This window comes from Phyllostomus discolor, chromosome 12 (genome assembly GCF_004126475.2).
Source record: "Phyllostomus discolor isolate MPI-MPIP mPhyDis1 chromosome 12, mPhyDis1.pri.v3, whole genome shotgun sequence".
Taxonomy (NCBI): domain Eukaryota; kingdom Metazoa; phylum Chordata; class Mammalia; order Chiroptera; family Phyllostomidae; genus Phyllostomus; species Phyllostomus discolor.
Window position 1 is genome coordinate 54,040,390 of NC_040914.2, and position 25,117 is coordinate 54,065,506.

The 25,117-nt window shown below is 59.0% G+C and overlaps 2 protein-coding genes across 4 annotated transcripts; one reads left to right on the forward strand and one right to left on the reverse strand.

Annotated features, from left to right (window-relative positions):
• Positions 1–993: 993 nt before the first annotated feature.
• Positions 994–6,166, reverse strand: ZNF319 (zinc finger protein 319). Of its 2 annotated transcripts, none has more exons than XM_036011894.1 (2): positions 6,093–6,166; positions 994–3,637 (listed from the first exon to the last, which is right to left on the reverse strand). In XM_036011894.1, the coding sequence occupies exon 2, from the start codon at positions 3,381–3,383 to the stop codon at positions 1,623–1,625; it is 1,761 nt and encodes a 586-aa protein (XP_035867787.1). In that variant the 5' UTR covers positions 3,384–3,637; positions 6,093–6,166; the 3' UTR covers positions 994–1,622. The 2 variants fall into 2 exon arrangements, with proteins under 2 accessions (XP_035867787.1, XP_028357919.1); XM_028502118.2 differs by lacking the exon at positions 6,093–6,166 and adding an exon at positions 5,526–6,010.
• USB1 (U6 snRNA biogenesis phosphodiesterase 1) lies at positions 5,940–18,326 on the forward strand. 2 transcript variants are annotated; one of them, XM_028501942.2, is made up of 7 exons: positions 5,940–6,659; positions 7,492–7,658; positions 8,587–8,770; positions 11,962–12,015; positions 14,786–14,891; positions 16,088–16,171; positions 17,253–18,326. In XM_028501942.2, the coding sequence occupies exons 1-7, from the start codon at positions 6,382–6,384 to the stop codon at positions 17,355–17,357; spliced, it is 978 nt and encodes a 325-aa protein (XP_028357743.1). In that variant the 5' UTR covers positions 5,940–6,381; the 3' UTR covers positions 17,358–18,326. The 2 variants fall into 2 exon arrangements, with proteins under 2 accessions (XP_028357743.1, XP_035867788.1); XM_036011895.1 differs by lacking the exons at positions 11,962–12,015; positions 14,786–14,891; positions 16,088–16,171; positions 17,253–18,326 and adding an exon at positions 9,161–9,843 and having other exon boundaries at positions 6,350–6,659.
• The last annotated feature ends 6,791 nt before the right edge of the window (positions 18,327–25,117 follow it).

The window sequence follows — 25,117 nt, forward strand, 5'->3', positions numbered from 1 at the left end:
TATGAAGAGTGTAACGACTCCTTTTAGAAAGCAGGATGAAAATAAAAAATCAGCAGTTGGAACAGTTGTCAGCCTGGGGTCCATGTCCTTCCAGGGGCCGTGGCCGAGAGCTGGCCCTGAGGGGACGGGTCAGCCAGCCCCTCTGGGCGCAGGGCGGGGACCAGTCACGTGGAGGTCGTGCGCGCTGTCGGACGTGTTAAGGGGAGAGTCGCACAAGGTGGGGCTCCCTGCTCTTCTGAGTCCTCGGGGCACTGAGTAAAGCCATCTTTAAGACCCATGACCGGGGGAGGGGGCTGGAGGAGGGCAAGGGCAGAGCTGGGGTCAAAATGACCATTCTGATAATAAGGGTCCCCTGGGCTTCCGGAAGGCCCCGGACGTCCAGTGACACCAGCACACTCCATCCGCCTACTGATTCCCTTAACATTGCTCTTTCCCTGCCCGCTCCCTGCGCCCCGACGCCCTGGGCGCGACAAGCCCTGTGGGACGCCCGAGACGCTAGCAGGACCCAAGGGAGAACTCTCTGGCCTTGGAAATAGCTGGGTGTTGCCCAGGGCATCTGGGCAATGCAAGACTGCTGGGGCCCAGGCCGCAGCGAGCCTGCTGGGAGGGGCTCCCTTGGGCGGGGAGGGCACTCAAGCAGTCCTTTCACCGGCCCCACCCTGGGCAAGCGGGCGTGTCCCGGCCCTGAGGCGGGGCTGGGAGCTGACGGAGGCCACACCCTTAACACTTTGGTTCACACAATTCAAGGCAGAAGATGCCCGTTCACAACCACCGGCTTGGCCCTGCTTCCTCCCGGGCACCAGGCGGTCTGAGGACCCGCCTCCCACAGCAGTCCAGTGTGGCTGCGAGCGCTTTCCCCACCAGAGCTCAGAACCGGGCTGCAGAGGTGGGAGGGGCGCTCCCAAAATATCGATATTCGACCTCCACGCAAAGGCCGCCTCCCCTCCTTTCCCCGTGGACGGCACCGTCCCAGGCCGTGTCCTCCCTGGAGCAGGACTTCTCTGCCTCCTCCCCTCCGGCTATGCTGACGGCACTCCAGGCAGACCCAGCCCTCTTACCCCCCTCACCAGTCAGAAACCTGGGGTAGGCCTCGCCCCTGGCTGGAGCAGGCAGGTCTGGGGCTCCTGGGGTGCCCTCCTGGTCCCCAAGACTACCTCACGAACCTGGCCTTCTCCCTCAAACACAAACTTGAGGGAGGATGCCCCGCACCTGGCCTGCCTCTGGAGTCCAGCCGTCCTCCCGGACCCTGCCGCGACCGACCAGCCTCCCTTCCTAACCGTCTGGTATCTAACTAGGCTAAAGGCTTTGGGAGGTCGGGCTGGCGCCCACACCTGCTCGGGGTGGAGAGAGGCCGCTTGACTTGTGGTTCCAGTCTGGTTTCAGGCCCCCAAAGACCAGGGAGGCGGGTGGCTCTCAAGAGAACAAATCCTATAATGGGAGACAGGTTTGTGGAACCACAGCGATCTGGCTCCCCCACCTCCAGGCAGGCACCAGGTGGGCCAGGCCCCTCCCCCTGCCCAGCGCACTTCTGTCCTCACGCCCAGGGACTCTGAACGTGGGGCTGAGTGGGGCATCTCCGAGCAAGGAGGCTGGACCTGGCCTGGGAGGGCCGAGGCAGGGACTCAGGGTAGGCAGGCGGCTACCTGGTAGGCGCCCTCAGCGGCGGCGGCGGCGGCGCTGTGCTGCGCGCTGTGCTCCTGCAGCAGGGCCACGTCCAGGAAGCGCTCGCCGCACCACACGCACTTGAACTGCTGCTCGCGGGCGTGCACGCCCTGGTGCTTGTTGAGATGCTCGCGCTGCTTGAACGCCTTGTCGCAGTTGGGGCACTTGTAGGGCTTCTCGCCGGTGTGCACGCGCCGGTGCCGCTGCAGGTCCGAGGCGTACTTGAAGCGCTTCTCGCAGTCCGGGCACTTGAGCGGCTTCTCGCGGGCGGGGTCGCAGCGGTGCTGCACGAACTCCGAGGACGAGAAGAAGCGGCGCTCGCACAGGGTGCAGCGCAGGGGCTTCTCGGCGGGCGAGCAGTGGGCCAGCTGGTGCTTCTGCAGGGCCGACGCCCGCTTGTAGGCCTTGTTGCACACAGGGCACTTGAAGGGCCGCTCGGTGGTGCCTGGCAGGCACTTGTGCCGCAGCAGCTCGGCCGACTGGTCGAAGCCCTTCTGGCACACGGGGCACTTGAAGAGGGTCTCCAGGGTGTGCACGTGCTGGTGGTAGAGCAGGTGGCTGGGCTGCCCGAAGCCCTTCTCACACAGGCCGCACTTGAAGGGCTCCTCGGTCTTGTGCGTGCGCCGGTGCCGCATCAGCGCGTACTGCTGCTTGAAGCCCATGGGGCACAGGTCGCACTTGAAGGGCCGCTCGGCGCTGTGCGTGCGCTCGTGCTGCCGCAGGTCCGACGGCCGCTTGAAGGCCTTCTGGCACTCGCCGCAGCGGAAGGGCCGCTCGCCGCTGGGCGTGCACGGGTGCTGCAGCAGCTCGGACGACTCCTTGAAGTGCAGCTCGCACACGTTGCAGCGGAACAGGTGGTGCTCGCCCGAGTGCGCGTACATGTGGCGCACCAGGTGGGAGCGGTGCTTGAAGGTCTTCTCGCAGACCGAGCACTTGTAGGGCCGCTCGGAGCTGTGCGTGCGCTTGTGGTGCACCAGGTGCGACGACTGGCTGAAGCTCTTGTCGCACAGCGTGCACTTGTACGGCTTCTCGCCCGTGTGGATCCGCTCGTGCCGCGACAGCTCCGACAGGTGCTTGAAGGGCTTCTGGCAGATGGGGCAACTGTACGGCTTCTCGGCCTGTTCAGCGGGGGTGACGGCGGGCGGGGGCGGGGGCGCTGGGGGCAGTGAGGGGGCAGCGGTGGCCGCCGGCTCGGCCGCCTCCCCGGGCTTGTAGGTCTTCTCACAGATGGAGCATTTCACCAGGCCACCGGTGCCAGTGTGGGCACTGTGGTGCTGGGCCAGCGAGGTGAGCAGCGAGAAGCCCATCTTGCAGACGCCACAGACAAAAGGCTTCTGCTCGGCCTGCACACACTGGTGCTCCAGCAGGTCAGTAGCCTGGTGGAAGATCTTGAGACACTGCGTGCACTGGAAGGAGCGGTCGTGGCCCGCCAGGCACTGGTGCTCGTGCGGGCTGGACAGATGTGCCAGGTCATGACCGCACACGCCGCACTTGGGCCCCGGCTCACCGGCCGCCTGCAGGGGCTCGTGCTGCGGGGGCTGTAGGCCCGGGTCAGGCTGCAGCAGGATGCCATAGACGGCGCAGCCCAGGGGGTTCTCAGCCGTGCCTGGGGGCAGCGAGTGCTCGGCCAGGGCTGGCGGTGGTTCTGCGTGATGCTGCGGCTGCGGCGGCTGCGGCTGCTGCGGCTGCGTCTGTGGCGGCTGCTGCCAGCTTTCCGACATGCTTGGGAAGATGAAGCAGGGTTTGGAGAGTAGTGGCTTCAGTTTCCCTGATTAAGGTGACCCAACCCAGAGAGAGAAGCTGCCCGGGATCAGGGATGGACAAGGACCTTGGACAAGGCACAGAAGAGGGACTGGTCAGACAGCCCGAGTCATTAACCAAGACAGACTACAAGGCTCTGCCTACAAGACTGGGGGCTCTTCGAGGTAGGGCGCCAACAACGCCAGGGAGGCTCTGCCTTCCCCGATGCCGGGTTCTGTAGAGAAGAGAGAAATCGTGAGACTGAAGCAGGGACACACAGCTGGGCCCTCCACTCCCTGTCCTGCCTGCACTTGCCTCACTGACATGAACCTGGGAAGGGAGAGAGGCTCAGGGCTGGGAGACCAGTGCCATTCACCCACTACCAAAGAGACCCGCTGGCAGCTCAGCTCCTCCAGCGAAGGAGCAGTGGCTATCTCCACCCAACCTGGGTCCGGGCGTCCCAGCCTCCCAAGCACTGCCAACCCTTTGTAATCAGCTGCCTCACAGGCAAGAGGCTGGGGGGATCTGCCCACAGTACAGAGAAGTCACAAATTCTGCTGATGCTCCAAGAAATGACTGACCGGTTTGGGCCACGGTGTCCAAAACAGAAATTTTAGCAGCATAACTTTTTTTTGCAAATCAATTCTTACTGGGAAACCCAATATATACAAGACAGATAAAAGCAGAAGGCCCCTGAGGCCTGCCAGCTCCTCTCTCATCGCCACCCCGAACCTCCACTCAGGACACCATTATTCAGGAGAACAGCCCGCTGGGTGGAAGAGACCAGGCCTCCCAGATCTGAGGGCCCCACAGCAGACAACCTCCATCAGTCAACACGTAAAACAACTGCGTGGAACAAAGGACCATGTCAGAAACCTCCACATCCCTCCCAACTATCCCCCCAGCCCCTCCCCCCCGACCACGTGCCTGTTCTCTCTCCACACACAGGTGGGATGGTCTTGCGGGGACCTGAGCCAATGCATGATGGGGGTTAAATGATAGGTCCACAGTCCCACCCAGCTTCAACGGCCACAGCAGAACCTCCCCACTCTAGTAATCTCCCAGAGCACCAAAAAAAGTGCTTAGTCCTCTGATCCGACTGTGTCCAGGCCCCCAGGCAGATACAAGCAATTCTGAGTTTGCTTCTGCACCATGAGGAATAACATGCTAACCACAGAGCATTGCTCCTCCTCACCTTTCCGGAGATAACCCTGTTTCCCTGCTCCAAGTCTATAACTTTCTGGATAATCAATGAAGGTAGAGACCACCCAGCCCAGGCAAATCTCTAACTCACCACTTTGTGGCAGCATAAGGTAACGACAGCGAGAGGGAGGAACTTTTAGAATTAGACGTAACCCACTTTCAGGTTCCCAGTTCTTCTGCCTCTAACACTGAAAGTTTCTAAGTTTTCTCCTACGGGAAAGAGGAGAAGGAAGGGGATGCCTTCACAAACCAGTCTGGCTAGCCTCTAATTGCTCTGCTAAAAGCTGTCATTCTCCGCATCTTCCGGGAAGAAGGAAAGACGCCGCCGCTCTGGGTGAAGGCAGCAGGTTGCATGAGCAAGCAGGTGCCAAAGCCTCCCCAGAAAAGAGGGAAGCGGGGCTACTCCAAGGGTGGTCTAGGTTAGGCTGCACCAACACAACTGTTTTTCCCAGCATGAATGGCTGCCAAACATAAGGTCCCTGGCCACAGGCCCCCGGCTCTACTGCCCACCCATTCCAGGAAGGTGCGGCCATGAGGCCTCTGATTACTCTGCAAAGAGACTAGGGCAGAGAAGCAAGGGGAGGCCCACACCTGCGCCCCACCCCAGCTCTTCCTCCTCCCTGGGAAACCTAATGAAAGCCCATCACCTCCCCGCCCGCACTACCCGCCGGCCCAGCTCAGCTGCCTCCTGTCAGCACTCGCTGGGTATGGCCAGGCCGCTGCAGCCCGAGTGCTGGCCCCGGGGCCGCAGGCCGGGCCGGGGCAGCGGCTGCGCCTCGAGGCCGGCCTGGGCCGCCCAGGAGCTCAGAGGCCGCCGGGTCGGGCCAGAGGGTTGGAGGGCCGGCAGGGCCCGCTGGGGAAGGGGTGCGGCGGGCGCGAGAGTGGCCCCCAGACTCGGCCCCAAGCGCCCAGCCGCTCACCTGCTCCAGGCCGCCCACGGCGTCGGGCGCGAGGCGAGTGGCGACCCGCTGCTCTCTCCACCGCCCCTTTATTCCGGCTTGGTCGGCCAAGGCGCGGCCTACGCGCTCTGCCAATCCTCGGCCTCGCGTAGCAGCTGCGGCCGGCAAGGGGGCGGGGAACGGGCTAGCGGCGGCCGAAACCGAGGAAGCGACGAGCGCGGCCGGGATAGCGGTTCGGGGAGGAGGAGCGCCAGGAGGGCGGGCAGACCGACCGACGGCCTTGCGGAGACGGGAGGACAGGCGGGCGCGCGGGGGCCTGGGAGGCGGGGCCGGAGGAGGAGCGGCAGCCGGGCGGCGGCGGCTGCGGGAAGGACGGACTGAGCGGAGCGAGGCCGCCCCCTGCCGGGGACCCCGAGGCCCGGCTGGGCTGGGCCGGGCCGGGTCGAACAGCCGGACACGGGAGGCGGCTTTCCCTTCGCCCGGCTCGCAAGCCTCGGTTGACTCAGAGAGGGGACTCCGCTTCCGACCACCCTGCCCAGCCTTGGGAAGGGGGCTCCCGGGACCCGGCCCCCGGCCCGACCCCTGCACCTGAGAAGAGAAGCCTCCGAGACCCTCCGGTCCTCTGGGACGCACCCGCCTCTGATTGCTCAGCTTGCTCTAAGGGGAGGGGGCCCGGAGCTCGGACTTTGGGCCGGCTTGAGTAGGGGTCTCCGGGACGTCCGAAAGGCAGGGATCTCCGCTCTGCCTAGTGCGCTGCGCGCTGACTTAGGGACCGTCCGTGGTTGGGAGTTCTGGCCCCGGGTGGCTGCAGAGCTCCAGACGATCTGTGAAATGGGCTTCGGAGGCTGAGGATACCAGAGGCTCTGAGTTGCCCTCAATGAGCAGCGAGTGGCAGTCTAGGGTGGTAGACTTGCTGGGTCCCGCTGGGCCCGCCCCAGCCCCGCCCCAAGGCGGTGCTAGCACAGGCCCCGCCCCCAGGAAGGCATTTCCGGCGCGGCGGAATTCCGGGTACCGAGTGTGGCTGCTACTTAGTCTGCCCGGTTGTCGCCGAGATCCCATGAGTGCTGCTCCCCTGGTGGGCTACAGCAGCAGCGACTCGGAGGACGAGGCCGAGGCCGGGGCTCAGGGCCTGCCAGGGACTGGATGCCGCCCTCGGTGAGGAGTGAAGGAGTCTTTCTGGGGAGGATGCAGGTTCACGCGAGACCCTGTGGGATCGGAGTGTCTTGGAGGGTGGGACAGTGCGGGACGGGCTCCTCAGGGAAAGGGAAGAGGCATGAGGGAAATGAGGTTCCAGGGGACACCCCTGGGCAAAGCCCCAGAGTGCGCCCCACCCCCAGCTGGGCCAGGGTTAAGAGGAAAGAAACCTTGGTTCGGTCATCCTCTGCCATTGGCTGTCTCCTGACGCGCATCACTGTACCTCCTAGGTCCGATTCCTCATTTAACACAGTTGCAGAGGAACAGCTAAAGCGTTGGAGAGTTTTTCTCATTCACTCAATAAATATTCACTGAGCACCCACTCTGGGGACTTTGGGACTCAGCAGTGAACAAAGCCATCCGCGTCTCTTCTCGGAGCCTGGGTGCTTATGTGCCAGGCCTGGCGCTTGCTGAGTGCTTTTCAAGCAGCATCTCAGTTGATCTCACAGTAGCGCTATCAGGTAGATGTATACATTACAGATGGGGAAACTGAGGCCCACAAAGGGCATATAACTGGCCCAAGACCACAGTGCCAGTAGACCACTGCTACTCCAGCTCAGGCCTGTCCCTTTAAGGAAAGTGACCTCTGAACCATGCGTTGCTGCCTGCTCAATTGTTTCCGGCTGAGAACCATGCTGAGTCGTTGGGGAAAGAACTGTGTAGTTATCTAGAAGCTGCTCACAGCACCTGGCGGGACATGGATGCACAGAGTCACCCTGTGCAAGTGGTTACAACTTGCGGTGTGTGTACAGAGGTACGCCCGGGGGATACATTTTCTTTTTCTCCCTTGCAGGGGCCGGAGCCCCCTCCCCAGCCAGAGGCTGCCCGTGCCAGACAGTGTGCTGCACATGTTTGCAGGCACCGATGAGGGGCCCGAAGATGACAGTGCAAAGCACGGGGGCCGGGTGCGCACCTTTCCCCACGAGCGGGGCAACTGGGCCACCCACGTCTACGTGCCGTGTGAGTAGTGTGGGCGAGGTGCGTGGCCGAGACCCTTAGGTGCCCCTTGGTGGGAGAAAGCTGACTCCCACCGGGAGGAAGACGCCAGAAGGTTCCAATGAGGGTGGTGGGGAAGAGGGACTCGGCACAGAGACAACAAGGGTCAAGAATTGGAGAATTTTGCTGTCAACCTAGTTTCAGTTTTCAAGTCATTGCCTGAAATCATTTTTATTAACCCTAGGCATGGTGTCCTCTCTACCCATGAGGAGGTGACCAAGGGAGGGTGAGGGCAGGGTGTCAAGGCCATCCCAAGAGTGCAGCTGGCACGTCATCTCTAAGAGGGCCTCAGGTGCGCTGGGTTCCGGTCCCACCCCCACCCTGAGAAGTGAGTGACAGGCATCAAACAGTAAATGCCCATCTTCACAGTCAGTCCTCGCTCCACGACCCACGACTCTGGGTGCCTGTTAGAAAGTTACTGGACTTCCCAGAGCCTCCGTTTCCTCATCTCTAAATGGGGACGATAGCAATGCCTATCTCCTAGGACTCGGGTGAAGATTACATCAGATCATCTATGGCAAGTTCGTAGCACAACACACAGAATGAGTAGTGGCTCTTATTATTTTGGGTTAGGTCACGTGAACTCCTGGAGCCCCGTTTCCCCGTCCACAGGATGGGGATGACTCACTGGACTGCCCACTCACCAGGGTATTCGGGCAGATTGAGTAACACACTGGGTCTTGTTCACGTGAATTGTTTACAGTGAGCGTGAGTGTGTTACTTCCATAACCAGAAATATGGACTAAAACGTTAAGATACATGGACATAGGCTGCTGCCAAGGTAATTTTCTCCTGAAACCCAGAGTGAAAAGGGCCTTCGGGGCTTCTCCACGCAGCCCCGTCGCCACCCTGGCTAAGAGCACGGCCCGCCCTCTTCACTGTCTCCCTCCAGATGAAGCTGGGGAAGAGTTCCTGGACCTGCTGGACGAGGTGCTGCCCCACGCTCAGACGTACGTCCCCCGGCTGGTGAGGATGGAGGCCTTCCACCTCAGCCTGTCCCAGAGCGTGGTTCTGCGGCATCACTGGATCCTTCCCTTCGTGCAGGCTCTGAAAGACCGCGTGGCCTCCCACCAGAGGTGAGGGCCGCGTGCTCCCCGCTGCCCCTCCTCCCCCGCCCCTCCAAGGCCCCTCTTCCTGTCCTGAGCTGCCCTGGGCGTGGAGCGGCGGAGTGTATCACCCCAGCGAGCAGGCCAGACTTTAAGGTTAGAGCATCAGGAGCTGCCTGCTCTACGCGTTCTCCCTCCCCCCCCTCCCCGTGTGACCTAGACCCGCCACGCAAGCACCCACGTGCTGGTCACGGAAGGGGTGGCTGCCCCTCGGAGGGGACTGGGGGGAGTGGAATGAGATCCTACGTGCCCTCAGCACGGCCCTTGGTGAAGGATCTGGACTGGACGCCACTTACGGGTTTACCTGCCAGCCCAGGGTGTTTTTTTTCTTTTTTAATTATTTCATCTTCTTCCTACCAGAAATGCCTTTCCTCCTGGAGTTGGCCAGCTCAAAGCGCTGCTCCTTCACTGCTCTCCCAGGTGGAGTTTCTCCCAGGATCCCTCCCTCCCAGGGGTCATCCACCCCGGGGCTGTTTACCCCCTAGGGCTCATTCCACTCACCCTCATATGCCGTCAGTCCGGTGTCTCCTTGGAGCCCAAGTCCCTGCAGGCCCGGGAATGCGGCTTCCCTCTGAATTTCCCCGCATCTCCTTTCCGGGTGCTTGCTCACCGTAGGCGTCAACGGGACGTACAGTGAATGATGGAGCCGCCAGAGAGAGCCCAGAAATCAACCTCTGGACCCTCTGATGTTGTTCTAGAGGAAGCCTGAGAAGCCACCCCCGTGATTTTAACTGCAGAGCCCTTTTTTCAAGTGGGGTGTTACAGTAAAGTGCAGATGTATAGATGTGAGAGAGAGAGAGAAAAACAGCATCTTCTAGTCGGAGCCCCACCCCACGGCTCAGGAGGCCTGAGGCCCAGGAAGCCCCTGGAACCACTCTGCCCGACGCGGGGAACTGGGTGTGGCCCCTTCTGGGTGGGGAGAGCTTTGCTCCCATTCAGTCAGCCGGAGAATCGGGACCAAAACGCATCTCACCACCTAACCCAGCCCTGCCACGTTTTTTCAAGTTGTCACTACCCAATTTATTGAGTCCTACATGTATCAGTTAGGACTCTCTTTTTTTTTATTTTTATTCATTTATTTTTAGAGAGGGAAGGGAGGGAGAGAGAGAGAGAGAGAGAGAAACATCAATGTGCGGTTGCTGGGGTCATGGCCTGCAACCCAGGCATGTACCCTGACTGGGAATTGAACCTGCGACACTTTGGTTTGCAGCCTGCTCTCAGTCCACTGAGCTACGCCAGCCAGGGCTGGGACTCTCTTGATGGAGCCAGAAAGCCACGCCACCATGGCTTAAACTGAGAAGAAATCTGCATAGGCTGGTGTCACTAAAAGCTTCGGAGGTAGCACTCACTGGCTCCGTGCGTGAGTGGACTAGGACGGTCAGATGACAGCACCTGACCCTCTCCATCCCTCAGCTCTGCCCCCGTCTGGGTTGGCTTCATCCTCATGACACACAAGGCCACCAGCATGGTCGCCCAGGCTGCCCGTCCACTGACCTGGAAGGACAGCTCTCTCTTCCAGTAGTTTCAGCAACTCACAGGAATGACCTCAGTCAGTCCGACTGGACTGGCAGGCTCTCCAGAAACAGTTCAGAAAACTCATCCTTAAAATTCAGCTCCTGTGACACACTCTCAACCAAGCTCCGTAGTAGGGTTCTCCGGAGAAACAGAACCCACGGGATACGGACACAGAGATGCAGGTGCAGGTACACCAACAGATGCAGATAGGAGATTTATTACAGGAGTTGGCCCGTGTAATTGTGAAGGTCACAAAGTCCGCCCCCCCCCCCCCCCCATCTGCCATCTGCAAGCTGGAGAACCAACAAAGCCAGTGATGTGATTCAGCCCAAGTTCAAAGCCTGGGAATTAAGGGTGGAGTTGGGGGAAAGGGGAGACTGGTGGCGTTAGTCCCACTGTGGGCCTGGGCGCCTGGGAAGCCAAAGCCGAATGCTGAGGGCGGGACCAGATGGATGTCTCACGTCAAGTGCAGAGAGAGAACTTGCCTTTGCTCTGCCTTTCGCTTCTGTGTCAGCCGGTGGTGCCCCCCACGCCGGGGAGGGCCATCTGCTTTACTCAGTCCAGCGACTCAAGTGCTCCTTGCAGGCAGAAACACCCTCGCAGACACACGCAGAGGCAATGTGTTACCAGCCCTCGGGCGTCCCTTAGCCGACACATGAAATCAACCATCATAGCGGGCCACACACATTCAACGTCCACACCAGGCTGTTGGTCAGGCACCTTGCCGAACACGTCCTAGACTCTACGTTTAGCCAACCTCCTGCTGGCTCCATTATCCCGGGCAGCTTCCCCAGAAGGGATGCTCTGGGAGGCGGGGAAGCCAAAAGTGGACTGATTCTGCGCAGACGCTGGGGGGCTGCGCTCCCTCAGACGGGGCGAGACCTTGGCCTGGGGGCTGTAAAACAATCATTTCCTGTCATGGGACTTGCCGAGTTAGCCCATAAAGGACAGCAAGCCAGTCTGTCCCTCTGAGATCGCGTGTCCCAGGGAACTCAGCAGGAACCAGCCGGAGCTGGAGCACTTACCTGGCCAAAGCTGATGGTCTCTGTGTAACTGATTTCAGGGGTGGGTGGGTGGGTGTTTCTGCCCCACCCTCCTACCAACAGAGACCCACGGAGGCATCGCAGATCAGAGCAAGGACTTTGGAGTCAGGCACACCGAGGTTCAAATTGTGGCTCATCAAATCCAACCTCACCAAGCCTCCGTTTTCTTGTCTGTAAAATGGGCATAATTATAGTGCCTGGCATGCAGGGAATGGTCATCATTGCTTAGACCAGCTCAGAATTGTATTTTTTAAAACTGCAAGGGACAAGTTGTCCCTTAAATGATCTAGTATCACCTACTTGATAAATGAGGCTTTCTCAGTTCCCATCAGGAAGTTGAGTCTCAAATTGTCTAATGGAATGAATGGCTACTAATAAAGCACAATTTTTGCTGGCACCTGGATGGAACTGTGTGTTACTCGAACTGGGTGGTGATGTGAGGTCTTGTCCAGCTCCAACATTTTAGGGTTCAATTTGACACCTGTATGACAGGGCGACAGTACTAAGGGTGAAATGAGTTAGCTATGTTTTTAAAGTGCTGTTTTTTAATACGATTTTTCCCCTTATTCTTCCTGAAATGTGGTCTTTTCTACAAAATTTCAGATTCTGCTTTACTGCCAACCGGGTCAAGATTTATACCAATCAAGAGAAAACCAGGTGGGTGTTCCCCATGGGCCCTGTCATTTCCAGAAGACTCTTTGGAGCAAAGATTGAGGGCTTGCTTTGCCTCTGCCCTTGTCTGTCAGAGTTTCTCGTTTGTTTGTGTTTTAACCAACTCTGTGACTACACAGGCGGCAGTTCCCAAATCCGGACCTTTCATTAAGAGAAATAATAGAGCAATGTGGTGGGGGGAGGGCAGCAGAGTCCGACAAAACATCACGGCGTACTGAAAACAGCCAGCAACTGAGAAGCGGTCACCTGGGTGCCTGCCCAGCTCTCCCCAACTTAACGTTCAGCTCACAGCTCCACCTCTGTGGCCTCCCGTGCCAACGCCATCACATGCCTGTCCCGGGTACGGTCACCATCGGGCACTGGTGAGGCTCCCACAGGCCGAACAAGTTTTTCGTGAGCCTGAGAAGAAAGAAACTGTTACTATCCCAGCTTCGAAGCGAGCCTCCGGGTCTGATCCAGGCCCTGAGCTGCCTGCTTCCGAGAGGAGGGCTCGCTCATCCCTCCCTTCTCTGCCGCTCGTACCCAGCCTTGGAGCGAGAAGGTCACGCAGTCCCCATGTGGAGGGACCGCACGTTCTGCAGGGGAGTCAGATAATAAGGCAAAGGAGAGTGTTCGTGTAACTGTCTCATAACAGGATAGGGGCCAGGGGCCAAGGAGGGCACGAGGGCGGGGCCAAGGAGGGCACGAGGGCGGTGCCCGGGGAGGTGGCATTTGCTGGGGACCCGAGGAAGAGCTGCTGCGAGACCTTCCCAGCAGAGGACACAGCAAGTGAAGTGACTGAGGCAGCAAGGAGCTCGTGTGTCCCAGGAGGCCCATGAGGTGGAAGCCGGTGGGGGGGAGCAGGTGGGAGGGCGCTGAGCCATGAGTTGGGCAGGCTGAGCGCATGCAGGGCCCTCAAGGTCACGGGCAGGGGTTTGGGTTTTCGGTGAGATGGAGCCGTTGGAGGGATGCGAACAAAGGAGAGACCCAACCTGATCTGTGCCGTGGACGTCAGTCCAACTAGATTGTGGCTGTGCCTACTGAGTGGAGAAGAGGTTGGGATGCAGGGTGGACGCAGGCAGAGCCGAGAGGAGGCGGGTGGTGCTCCCCAGGTGAGGGGGTAGCAGTGAAGGAGCCGAGAAGTGGCCATGTTCCCAATCCCAGAGACAGAATGGACTGGGAGTACCCGTGGGCTGGACCTGCGTGAAGGAAGGGGAAGACCCAAAGTAGATTCCGGGTTGCAGTTTCGAAAGCTGGGTAAATAACGGCCCCATATTCTGGGATGGGAAACACTGGTGGGAAGAAAATCAGAAGTCCCACTCTATGCCTGTTAGTTTTTGCTGCCCGTGGACCCCCCCGTGGAGATGACACATACATGACTGGGGTGCACAGGAGGGGGGCCGGCTGGGGACTGACGTTGGGGAGCCGTGCGCCTGCGTGATACTGAAAGCGGGGCTGGGTGTGGTCAGACGCTGGGTGAGTGCGGGTGGAACAGGTCAGCGCACTGAGGATGGAGCTCCGCCGCCCTTGGCCGTGGAGGGGTGGGGAAGAAGAGAGGGCGGCAGAGGTGGGATCAAGCCAGGGCTGTGTGGGGTGGGGTGTCCTGGAGGCCAGGAGAGGGAAGGGTTTCAGGGAGGGAGGCATCAGCTGTGTCAGACACCACCTAGTGGCCAAGATGGGGACAGAGGAGCGCCCATGGGATTTGAACACAGAGCCCCGTGGCAGCCTGAATGAGCAGTTCCCTGCGAAGTGGGTGGAGGGTGGAAGGTGAGGAATTAGAGGCTGTGAAGGCAGACAGTTCGTGTATGAGAAGTTTCACTGGGCACGGTGGAGGGGGGGGGGGAGGCTGGCTGAAGATGTGGGCTCCGGGGAGGGTTTTTACTTATTTTTTTTAAAGATCTTGTTTATTCATTTCCAGAGAGAGAGGGGAAGGGAGAAAGAGGGGGGAGAAAAACATGCATGTGTGGTTGCCTCTGGAGTGCCCCTTACTGGGGACCCGGCCCACAACCCAGGCACGTGCCCTGACTGGGAATCAAACCTGCGACCCTTTGATTCACAGGCCAGCGCTCAATCCACTGAGCCACACCAGGGAGGGATTTTAAAGATGTGAGAGAGGATCTTCCCAGTGTGTCTCAGTCCACTGGGTATCGTCCCACAAGCTAAAGGTCGCCAGTTCAATTCCCAGTCAGGGCACATGTGCCTGGGTTGTGGGTTGCGGGTTGCAGGTTCGGTCCCAGTCGGGGCACTTAACACGAGACACATACGAGAGGCAACTAACTGATGTTTCTCACATCCATGCTTCCCTTCCTTCCTCCCTCCCTCCCCCTCTCTCTAAAAATAAATAATACATTTTAACAACTAAAGATGAGAGAGAGAGCATGTGTGAGTGCTGACGGGAACGCAGCCAGCGCCCCAGAGCCAGGTCCTCCAGCAGGGGCCAGACTCCGAAGCGATGACGGAGAGATGGGTGCAGGGGCTTCGGGTGCGTGCGGTTGGCAGTGACGGATGGAAGTGCTCCTGCAACTGTTATTAGACCCTGGGGAGGCGTGTGGTTAGAGTCAAGGAAGGTTTCCAGACAGAGGAGGGGAGGGCAGATGAGCTGCTCAGCGTGCAGGAAAGTCAACTGCCTGGGAGGGAGACGGGAGAGAAAGCACTAGAGGTCCGGAGTGCTCTGCTCTCTGTCCGTCTCACCCTCCGCCCCATCGCAGACGGGCCGCGTTCTCCCAGGCCGCGTCTCGTGACCCTGTCGTCTCCACTTCTGTCTTCCGCCCACCAGGACCTTCGTGGGGCTCGAGGTCACCTCCGGGCACGCCCAGTTCCTGGACCTGGTTTCCGAGGTGGACAGAGTCATGGAGGAATTTGACCTCACCACTTTCTACCAGGTAACGGGCGGGGCCTTCTCGTCTCTGGTGACCCATCGACAACGTGAGTGAGAGCAGCCTTCACTGAGAGGCAGACTGGAGAGCCCTCCGGAACCTTCCCCCGGCGGACGTCCCAAATGCCACCCATCGGAGGGCCCACACCGCCCCTGGAGAGGGGAGAGCTCTGAGACGTGCTCAGGTGCGACCTGGCCCAAGCCCCACGTTTCTTAGAATCCTTTTTTGTGTATCATGCATAGGCACCAGAAGATGCCTCCTGCTCCACGTCGTTTTCATGTTTATTTTCACATTTTGTAAGAAGCCGTTTTCCCCAGAATTTTTTAGTAAAATTGACACCCAAAGGCTCCTTGCTTTTGGCTCATGCCCTCTGGGGGTGCTCAGACTCCAGGCCAAGGCTCGGGGTTTTAAAGGGCCATTGGTTTCACTGGGTATATTCCTTTTAAGTTATGCTGAGATATATATGCATGAATTTGAATGGAGACAATTATTGTTTCTTCGTAATTTTAGACATTTTGGGTTTTGTTCATTTCATCTTGAAAGGTACGTCATCTGTTGAAATGTCTTAGATCAGAGAGTGGACCGGGTGTCCCAAACTTCATGGCTTGCTACAATATATAAAGGAAAGCCTCAAAGGACAGGCCTGTCCCAGACATAGGCCACCGTCACAGAGTGTCACAGGCTGGGCGGCTCGGGCAACACAATTCATTTCCTCACAGTTCTGGAGCCTAGAAGTCCAAGGTCAGGGTGTCAGCATGGTCTGTTCTGGGTGACGACTCTCTCCCTTCCTTGTGTACAGTCGTCTGCTCCATGACCTCGTGTGGTGGAGACCGGGAGGAAACAAAGCTCCCTGGTGTCCCTGCTTAAACAGGCACAAATCCCATCTGGAGGGCCCCACCCTCCTCTCCTCCTCTGACCCTAACTGTCTCCCACAGGCCCTGCCTCCAAGTACCGTCAGATTGGAGATCAGGACTGCGACATAAGAATTCCGGGAGACCCAGTTCAGTCCATAGCAACGACCCATCCAAGGCTATTTTGCCTGCCTGTAGAGGGTGCTCAGGATCGACTCTGGGGGTCTAGTCTCCATGGAGCTGTCCAGAGATCCATCAGGGATGTTGTGACAACTCTGTCACAGGTCTCTGCGTGCCTGGGCCCCTCGTGGCACCTGGGTGACCACCTGTGCCCCTGCTGTTCCCCTGCAGGACCCTTCCTTCCACGTCAGCCTGGCCTGGTGTGTGGGCAATGCTCGGCTCCAGCTAGAAGGGCAGTGCCTGAGGGAGCTGCAGGTGAGGCCCCAGCGCAGGGGCACGGGGGCGCTGAACTCCGGGGTGAGGCGATGCCGGGAAGTGCGAGGGCAGCCGACTGACCCTGGGGGTTCGGTGTGCAGCCCCAAACCCCCGGGAAATCACAGACGTGGCAGGAGAAACCCCACCCCCACCCCCCACACTTACCCTGCTCCTGGGAGGGCGGCCCTGGACCAGCAGCAGCACCTGGGCACCCGGTGACACTGCAGACTCGGAGCCCCCCCCCCCCAGACCTCAGAGATCAGACCTGCCCTGTAACAGGGCCCCCCGGAGTCTGTGTGCACGGTGGGATGTGAGAAGCACCGCCCTAGAACACCGGTCCGAGGGGACGCTGCGGGCCTTCCCCGAGGCCTAGCCCCTCGCCCAGAGGTCAAGGGCTGGGGTGCTTCCGGGGCCTGACAGGTGTTGAAATGAGTGAGATGTGCCAGGTGAGGACCATCCACCTTCGTAGCCTTCCTCCTACTGTGCCAGGTGGTGAAAGACTTCACTTTCCCATCAGCCCGCCTTGAGGCGGCCACGCCTCCCCAGTCAGGGGGAGAGAGTGGGGAGTGTGGCCGCGCAGGAATGCAGCCTTGTGTGGCTACCACTCCTGTTTTTCCAGAGAAGCCAGGAATCCAGATGTTTATGGGTAATCTCCCTGTTTTCTAATCTTGGCAACAACCAGTTTCTATCTAAAAAAAAAATTTGCAAGCCAGACAAACCGTGCGTGCCAGACACGGCCCACGGGCCACCTCCGCTCGGGGCCTGGCCGTGCAGGAGGGGGCAGAGAGCTCTGGTTTGGGGCACCAGCAGAGCCGCGTCCCTGTCCTGGTTTTATTGGGCTCCGTAATCCGGGGCTCTGAGCGTCTGTGCCTCCTCCGCAACATCGGGCTGGTAGGACCGACCTCACGAGGTAGCAGAGCTGACCAGGCATGGTAACCGGGTGCAGGGTCTGTGGGGCCCTCGGTTTCCCTCCAGCCGTGCTGAACCCCTGGAGGGCTTCAGTAGGCTGGGTGCATCCGCAGCACCCTCCGGGTCCCTGAGTCCCCTCCAGTGACTGTCCTCTCCCGGCTCCCGGTTTAAGGACATGGTGGACCAGTTTGAGGACTCCGAGATGCTGCTGCGTGTGTACGCCGAGCAGGTCCGCTGCAAGTCTGGAAACAAGTTCTTCTCGGTGCCTCTGAAGTGAGCACCGAAGCCCTCCTTGTCCCAGGATTCGCCGCGCAGGCCAAGAAAAGATGGAGGAGGCCACAGGGACGCCTAGGGGTCCCGGCCAGCTGGTTCTCTCCCAGCCCTCTTGGGCTGCGGGGCCCATGCTGCTGTGTTGTCATTCCCAAAGATCACCAGTAGAGGGCAGACTGGGCTCCCTAGTTGTAGGTCTGTGATTTCTTGCACACACACACACACACACACACACACACACAAAATGGGGTCACCCGGTGAGCACCCCATACTCAGCCAGAATCCCCAACTGTAGTCCCTCCAACAAGGGGCCCCTCCCCACACTCCCCCAATAGTCCCTTCGCCTTGGTGTTGCGCTGTGACACCGGTGGTCTCAGACCAGCGTTTTTACCCCTTGTGCCCTGGCTCACCCCTGCTCCAGCCAGGACACGGGGTGCCTCGATGGGACTGTCCCCCTGCCTCGCTGAAGCTCGTCTCTTCCACTTATTTATTTCTCCTCTCACCTCTTCCGATGCCAGTGGAGGCCATTGCAGGGCCAAGGGTCAGGGTGCTACTTTGAGGTAATGCATCGGTTTTCTCCACTCCTTCCTCCCACACGCCCCCAGCCAGGTGCCTGGGGAGACTCACACAGATGCTCCATCCCGGCCTCACTGGTGGTTCGACGCCAGGCCGCCAACGCGGTGTGACCTCTGGCTTCCCACCCGCTTTCCCAGCGGCAGAGAGGAGCTGCCCCCCCACCCCAGTCAGGACTCCAGTTCCTCGGCCCCTGACCGCCCACTCTGGCCCGTGGGCCTTCTGAGGGGACTCGGACAGAGGGCCGGGGTCGCACAGGACTGTGATTCTTCAAGTTCTCACAAGAGCAAAGGACCAGGCCTCTCCAGCTGCCACTTGGATTTCTGGGGACGGATGAAGAGATATTTTTATGTTAAGAGTTTTAAGTTATGCTCAACGAATAAAGATTAGTTTTTATTTTGGATTTTGTTTGGAACTGCTTCTGTCCAACCAGGGGAAGAGATGACTCTTCTCGCCCCCGCCTTCGCCAGAGCGCTTCCCAGTTTTGGGGGGACCCTGGGCGGGTTTGCCACAACTGCTGACATGGCCATTAGAGACACTGACATCGGGGCGGGGTCCCCAGCCTGCCAGGCCTGCACCCCACGGAGGTCACACAGACCACATCTCACCCGGGCCTGCGGCAGGGGGTCGCCACCCCTGTTCCTCATCAGTGTCAGCTCGGACACCGAGACCCGACACCAACAATTTTCAAAGCCCTTTCTGGGACCTTCTGCCCTGGAGGGTGACAGAGGTGGGAATGAGTATTCCACTTGCACAGAAGAGCAGGTTCAATGACTGGCCTGAGATCACGTGAGAAGTCAGAGGTAAGGCCTGACCTCCAACCTGACTGCCATCCGACCTTGGTTCAAGCTTGAAGGAAAGGTAGGGGGTGGGGGGCTTGTCACCCCGGCCCCCACTCCGCCTCCTGCTCCTCCGTGCTTCTGCGGCAAGCTCCCAATTGCTGCTCTGAAGGTCCAGGAAGTCACATTCTGTGCCTTGTTCCCCAGCCCCACCACGCCGTTCTGCTGATTCAACTCCGACTGCTCAGTCAGTTCTTCTGGCCCTTGAGGTCCCGTTGGAGATGGAGACGAAGCAGCCAGGCACCCTTGCTGGCGGCGAGGAACACCACAATCCGGCTGGTGTGGCCAGTACGTCCCAACACCCGATCTGCGCCAGGCCCTGCGCCGTACGGAATCAGACTCATCCGCGCCTCTGGATGCTCATCATGGGGGCCGGGGGGGGGGGGGGGGCGCAGATTGGCAGGGTGCGCCAAGAGAAGCCCCATCCCCAACTTTGTACCGCTCAGCCACCCACCCAGTCTCCTTCAGGTTCCAGTTGCAGGACGGAAGCCAGCCTCCCCCGAGGCAGGTTCCGTGGCGCAGACCGCCTGGTGTCTCATCAGGGACCCCGGCCAGCCTCCATCTTGGGTGCTCACCCTTCCTGGGAGGGGGGCTGGGGGTGAGGCAGCACCACCCTCGGCAGAGCAGGAGGACTGCCCCGAGATGCCCAGGGGGAGGATGCGGCGCGGATGGAATTGGAGTGCGGCGACTCTGAGCGATGGGCCAAGATCAATACCGGCGCCTCGCTGGAGAAGGGAAGGTGGTGATGGAGGAAGGAAGTAGGAGATTCGCTGGGGGGAGGGGGGGAGGGGCAGAGGCCGGGCCGGGCGGCGGGGGCTTGGCGGGCGCCCAGGCGGCGAGTGTGCCGCTGACAGTGCAGAAGCAGCTGGGGCTCTTCCTTAAGAGGCGATGTGCTCCGGATGCCGCGCCGGGGAGACAGAGGCACGGCCAGAGCGGGCTCGGTCCTCCCCAGGCAGTCTGACTCCCAGGGTACAGCCACGCCCTTGATGGGGACGTTATCACACCAGGGAGGGCGCAGAATCAACACGTCTGGCCTCGGTGTCCTCAGATGTTCCCCGCAGGGCAGGGAAACGCTCATCCCTCGGCCTCCTTGGCCCACTTCCACCTGGCACTTCTGGCTCTGTGCACGCTCCGCTCTCCAGACCACCCGAGCTCCGATTCCAAGGAGGGGGGAGACTACCTCGGCCTGTTTGTTTACTCCTTGTCTTGGTACCAGGAGCCTGAGCACCAGTGGGGGGCAGCCCGGGGTGGGGGTGGGGGTCCTGGGCCTGGTTCCCAATGCACAGTGTCTTTCTTTTACCAAACAAGGGACCTCGGCCACTACCTGAGCCAGAACCTTCCTTTTCCAAACGAGGAGGCAAACCCAAGGAGGGGAAAGGACTTGCTCAAGACTGTGCAGTGGACGAGAGCTGGGGTGGGAACCCCGCGGCGGGCCGTTTGGACGGCCCCTCACACCACACCAGGGTCTCAGAAGCAGGCTGTGCTGTGGAATGACGCATCTGGGCTTTCACTCAACAGGCTCCTCAGAGAAGCGGGCGGGGGAGGTTAGGGTCCAGATGAGATCTGACGCTGGCAAAACTCGGAGAATGCTGGAAGCTGGCCGGCCAAAGGGCTGGGCTTCACACATTTCAGTCCCTCTGGCCCCCTCAGGGATCGGCAGAACCACGGGTCCTGTGATGGATGGATGTGCGGGCCCGCCTGGGGCCCTGAGCTCCCCGTGGGAGCCAGAACCAATCGGGTGTCTCCAGGTAGATAGGAGGTAGCCTAGGAGAGGAAGCTTCCACCAGGAGGAAAACAAGGACTGACTAGTCTCACCACCAGCCTCGGACAGCGTGGCTCACGGTTCCAAGGCACCTCTCTCTACTGGGCAGCACCCTAAACTCAAACGTCTGAAAAAATGGGCTGGTTGGGAATAGTGTGACAGATGGCGAGGCGTTCGGTTAAAAGGAAACAACCCCGTTGTCCTCCTCTGATGCCTCCCATACATTTCCCAAAAGGAAATTTCAAAGCCAAAATTTTCCAAATCCATCTCCCAAAGGAGGGACCCGCAGAGAAAGTCTGCCAGGGGAAATGGATGAACTGCCCCAACCTTTTCTCCAAACCCCGACACCCTGTCCTTGCGGACCCTCCGCCACACACCAGGCCACGCCCACCCATTGTGGGTGCTGACACGGGTTCTTTGTTTGACCAAACTTTGGCCGGGCTCCCCTGCACCCTGCACCTAGCAAGGCCTGCCCACGTACTTCCTTCTAGAATCCAGCTTTATCTAGAATCCTGCTAAGTCAGGCTGATTATCTGATCCACCAACTCCCCATCCCCACAGCCCCCCTGCCAAGTGGTCTCTGATCACCTGGGCTGCCTTCCACCAGAATCCTGCCGGACTCGATGTCTTGTGTGGGTGACTCTCTGTTCACCGAGACCCCCCCACGCCCAGTTTGCTCCGCCACGGTAAATCCCTACCTGTTCTGGTCCTACTTGGAACTGAACCCCCTTTTATACTGGGGCGTCTCCCTACTGCAATAATTTTTTGAGTAAAATCCACCTTGACCACTGTAACACCTGTCCAACCCTGGTTCTCTTTAATGGTTTTTAGTGCCGTGACTCGGATCTGGGCCATAGCTGCAGCCAGCGTGACCTACATGACCTGGACCTTTGTCTCCAGTCTGCTTGCCCATGATTCCTCAGCGTCATTCAAAGCCAGGAGATCTTGCCCTGGCTGGTGTGGCTCAGTGGATTGAGCTACAACCTGCAAACCAAGGCGTCACGGGTTCAATTCCCAGTCAGGACACATGCCTGGGTTGCGGGCTGGGTCCCCAGTAGGGGGCACACGAGAGGCAACCACACAGTGATGTTTCCCTCTTTCTCCCTCCCTGCTCCTCTCTCTAAAAACAAATAAATGAAATGTTTGAATAAAAACAAAGACCATTTCTGGTCCCCACTTGTGGCCCATGCACACTACTCTCCTTTTGGCTGTCAAAAAACCAAACAGGTGAGGATATAGGTTACTCAAAGATCTTGAGATCTATCAATAAAATCGTTGAACCCAGATTTGCCTGGTGCCTAATCCTCACACTGTCTGGCTGCTGCTCCTTCCCCCACCCGGCGTCCCCCAGGCCTTGATCTGTGTTCCGCCTGGTTTAGGATCCCCCTTCGTAAGGAACCCCAACACTTGCTTGCCTGCCCCCGGGACTATCAACACCACACACGGACCATCATGCCCCAAGGACGTACTGCGGCTCCGACTCACTACCCTCCTCGCACACCCTAGCTGCCCACTGGATGGACTTAACACTCCCAGGAGACTCTGCTTTAATCCAGGATGTAGATAGCCTCCCCCTACGTCCCGACAGTTACGACAACCGCTCTGGAGGCTGCACACCTTCGTCAGCCACGAGTGAGGAAGGGCCCCAAGGTGGCTACAGACAAAACTCATCTGTGCTCTCTGTGTGTCTGGGATCTGGGTCATGATATTCCGGCGGCAGGTGAGCCTGCCTCCAGAGACAGAGCCTGAGCACTTCGACAGCTTCCTCTCCCTGACAGAGAACACCACCAGAAACGTTGTTGAGGTCTCGTGGGGACCTCCTTTCTCTTTGGCTGCCTCGCTCCTTACGCCGGGACCAGGAGAGCACCCTCCCCGACGATGCTCTCAGGAACCCCAGGGGCTCCCTCCTTTCGCCTCCCAGCCTCGGCCCTCCAGGTGACTCCCTGCCTTTTTCCTGGTGTGGGCACGAGCCAGAGGCCAAGCCCTTGGAACGTCACCCCAGGAGCATTACAGATCCCAGAGACCTCTGGGATATTACAGTTTGGCCTTCGACCCGGTAGCCAAGGCAAATCCCCCTGTGAGCCATGACTGCAACCACCAGACCCGTCCAAGCCACCTCTGAGTTAGCAGTAGGTCATCCGCTTGCCCTACGAGTTCCTCAGGCTATGCAGACACCACCGCTTAATGAAATTATGCAGCACTTCTCCGCATCTCCACTTACTTCCCATGAAATATTGCTCCTTTCTCCCTCTGCCATCACCATACGTCACTGTCATAATCTCAAGCCTGTCTTCCTTTACCCACCGATGGCACGCCCCGCGCGCGTGTGTCGTTAGCTCCAGCTCATTATCCTGTCTGAGGCTGGCTTTGTCAGAAAACCCCCTCCCCCGAGGCGACTGACCCTTCATGTTGATGGCTCCTACCTCCGGAAGGAGGATGGGGCACGCCAGGCTGGATGTGCCATTACAGATCACCGTGAACTTCTAGAATACAGAGCCCTGCAAAATGTCAGATCAGCCCACACAACCGTGTTCTTTGCTCATCCTCGGGCTTGTTGTATAAATGCAGAGGGATGGTTAACATTTACGCTGATGTCCACTGTGCCTTAGGGGAGGTCCGCGACCTGGGTATGTTACAGAAACACAGGATTGCCTGTGCTGTGTCCCTCGGTTTTAACTACAGTGATCTGCTGGGGTGATAACAATGCCTGCAGAAGTTCTGCTGTTTGGGGTCCACGGCCAACTGGGGTACCAGCTGCTGGCATGAGTCCTCTGTGCTTCTGGTAGTTCCCATCACCACTGGCCTTGAATTTGTGACTTGCCAACGAGAAGAAACCTGGCGCGCTATTCTCCATAATGGCATCACCCTCTGTGTGACCCTGGCTGCAGAAGGGGACACTGGCAGTGATCGGAAGCAACTCTTGCACCTCTGTCCCCTACAATCTACCTGCCACCTTTGCTGGGACCAGGAGGGTCCAAGCAGTGAACAGGGAAATGGGCGCATCACCGCCATCACCACACTCACACTGCTGGGGAAGGACCCCAGGTCACGGACTTCTGGTCAACCCGTGAAGGCCTATAAGCTGGATGCACACGAGTCGATTCAGCCTCTTACCTTCATCATTCCGTTTGTCTTCAAAGTGTCTCTCTCATCAAATGCCTCATGGGTTGCATACTACAGCAATTATCCACCGTCACCAAGCCTCAACAGATGGTTTGGCTGGTTCTAAAGGAATCAAGGCAACCAAGTGGGAAATGGATTCGTGTTGTTCAGAGCCAAAAAGAACAGCTCTTCTGCCCTTGAACAAGAGGGGAGACTGACAAAGATTATTCGCTCAAAAGAACTTGAGTCTGGGTCCCTGGAACCCTCTCCCCAACAAGGCCCACGGCTGTGCTTTCTGTAGGATCCAGTTTTAGCGAGAACACTTGCTAAGTCAGTTCAGTGAGAATTCCCCGCCCTTGAAATATGTATCTGGTTCATCCCCAGAACCAAACTGCCCCCCAGGTGATATCTGATCACCCTCACCTGCCTTCAGCCCCGGACTCGCTGTCTCCTCGTAAGTCATTTTCCATCCACGCAAGCTCGACCCCCTTGCTCCTGAGCTGTAAATCCCCACCTGTTACTGGTTGTATTGGGAATCAGGCCCAGCTCTATGCGGAATCTCTGTTTCCCCTGCTGCAACAGTTTTGTTTTGTTTTTAAGCAACATCCATCCTTGTGGCTTTCCTTCTGTCTGTTCCCTTTACCAGTATTCTTTCTTTTCACCTGGCTAGTCAGTGAACAGGTCGATTTCTAAAGCTCTGCCTGCTCGCTGCCCATTTCCGGGAGGTGTGGGGGGAGAAATCTCCCTCTGGGGAGAAAAGCTCCCATTTCCGGGGCTGGGAGGTGGGGCACCAGAGGGAAGGTCTCGGCCCTCCTGCCCTCCCCGCGCCTTGGCCTTAGCATCCGGCCACCAACATGCTGGGCCAGGACTGCCCTTGGTCTGGGCACACAGCCCTGGGGCCCCCCACCTCAAGCCTTCTGCTTCCACACCGGCGGGATCTCAAGCTGATCCTGGGAGAGAAATCAGTCTAGCACGTTTAAACTCCACTCGGCGGGACGTTTTTGCCTACGCGCCCAGCACCTTGTCAGGCCGAATTGTTACATTTCACTTGCACAAAATCGTGTCCTCACCTTGGACACTTAATGTGTGCTAGCTAGGCCAGGCACCGGGAGCACACCTAACCTTCAACTGTTCGCCCCATGGTCCAGGGGAGGCCATGGGGGCTCAGGAAAGCTAAGTGAGGCGCCCACCTACGAGCGGGAGGTAAGGGGTAGCTGCACCGCAGCCGCGCGCGGCCCGAACCTGCGCGTGGTCGTACTTCAGGCTCACACGGCACACCAACCCCCCCCCCCCCCCACACACACACCCTTCGCTACTGAGGGAAGCCACTTGAAGGGCCAAACACTTGACCGGCTTTTGGGAAAACAACACATCTCTAGATTTTACCTTTGTTTTGTGTCCGTCTGGAACAGGACACCGGGATCCTTCCTCCCCCAGCCTTTCGGCCCACCGCTGCCTCAGTATACCCACCCACCTACCAGGTAGGAGAAA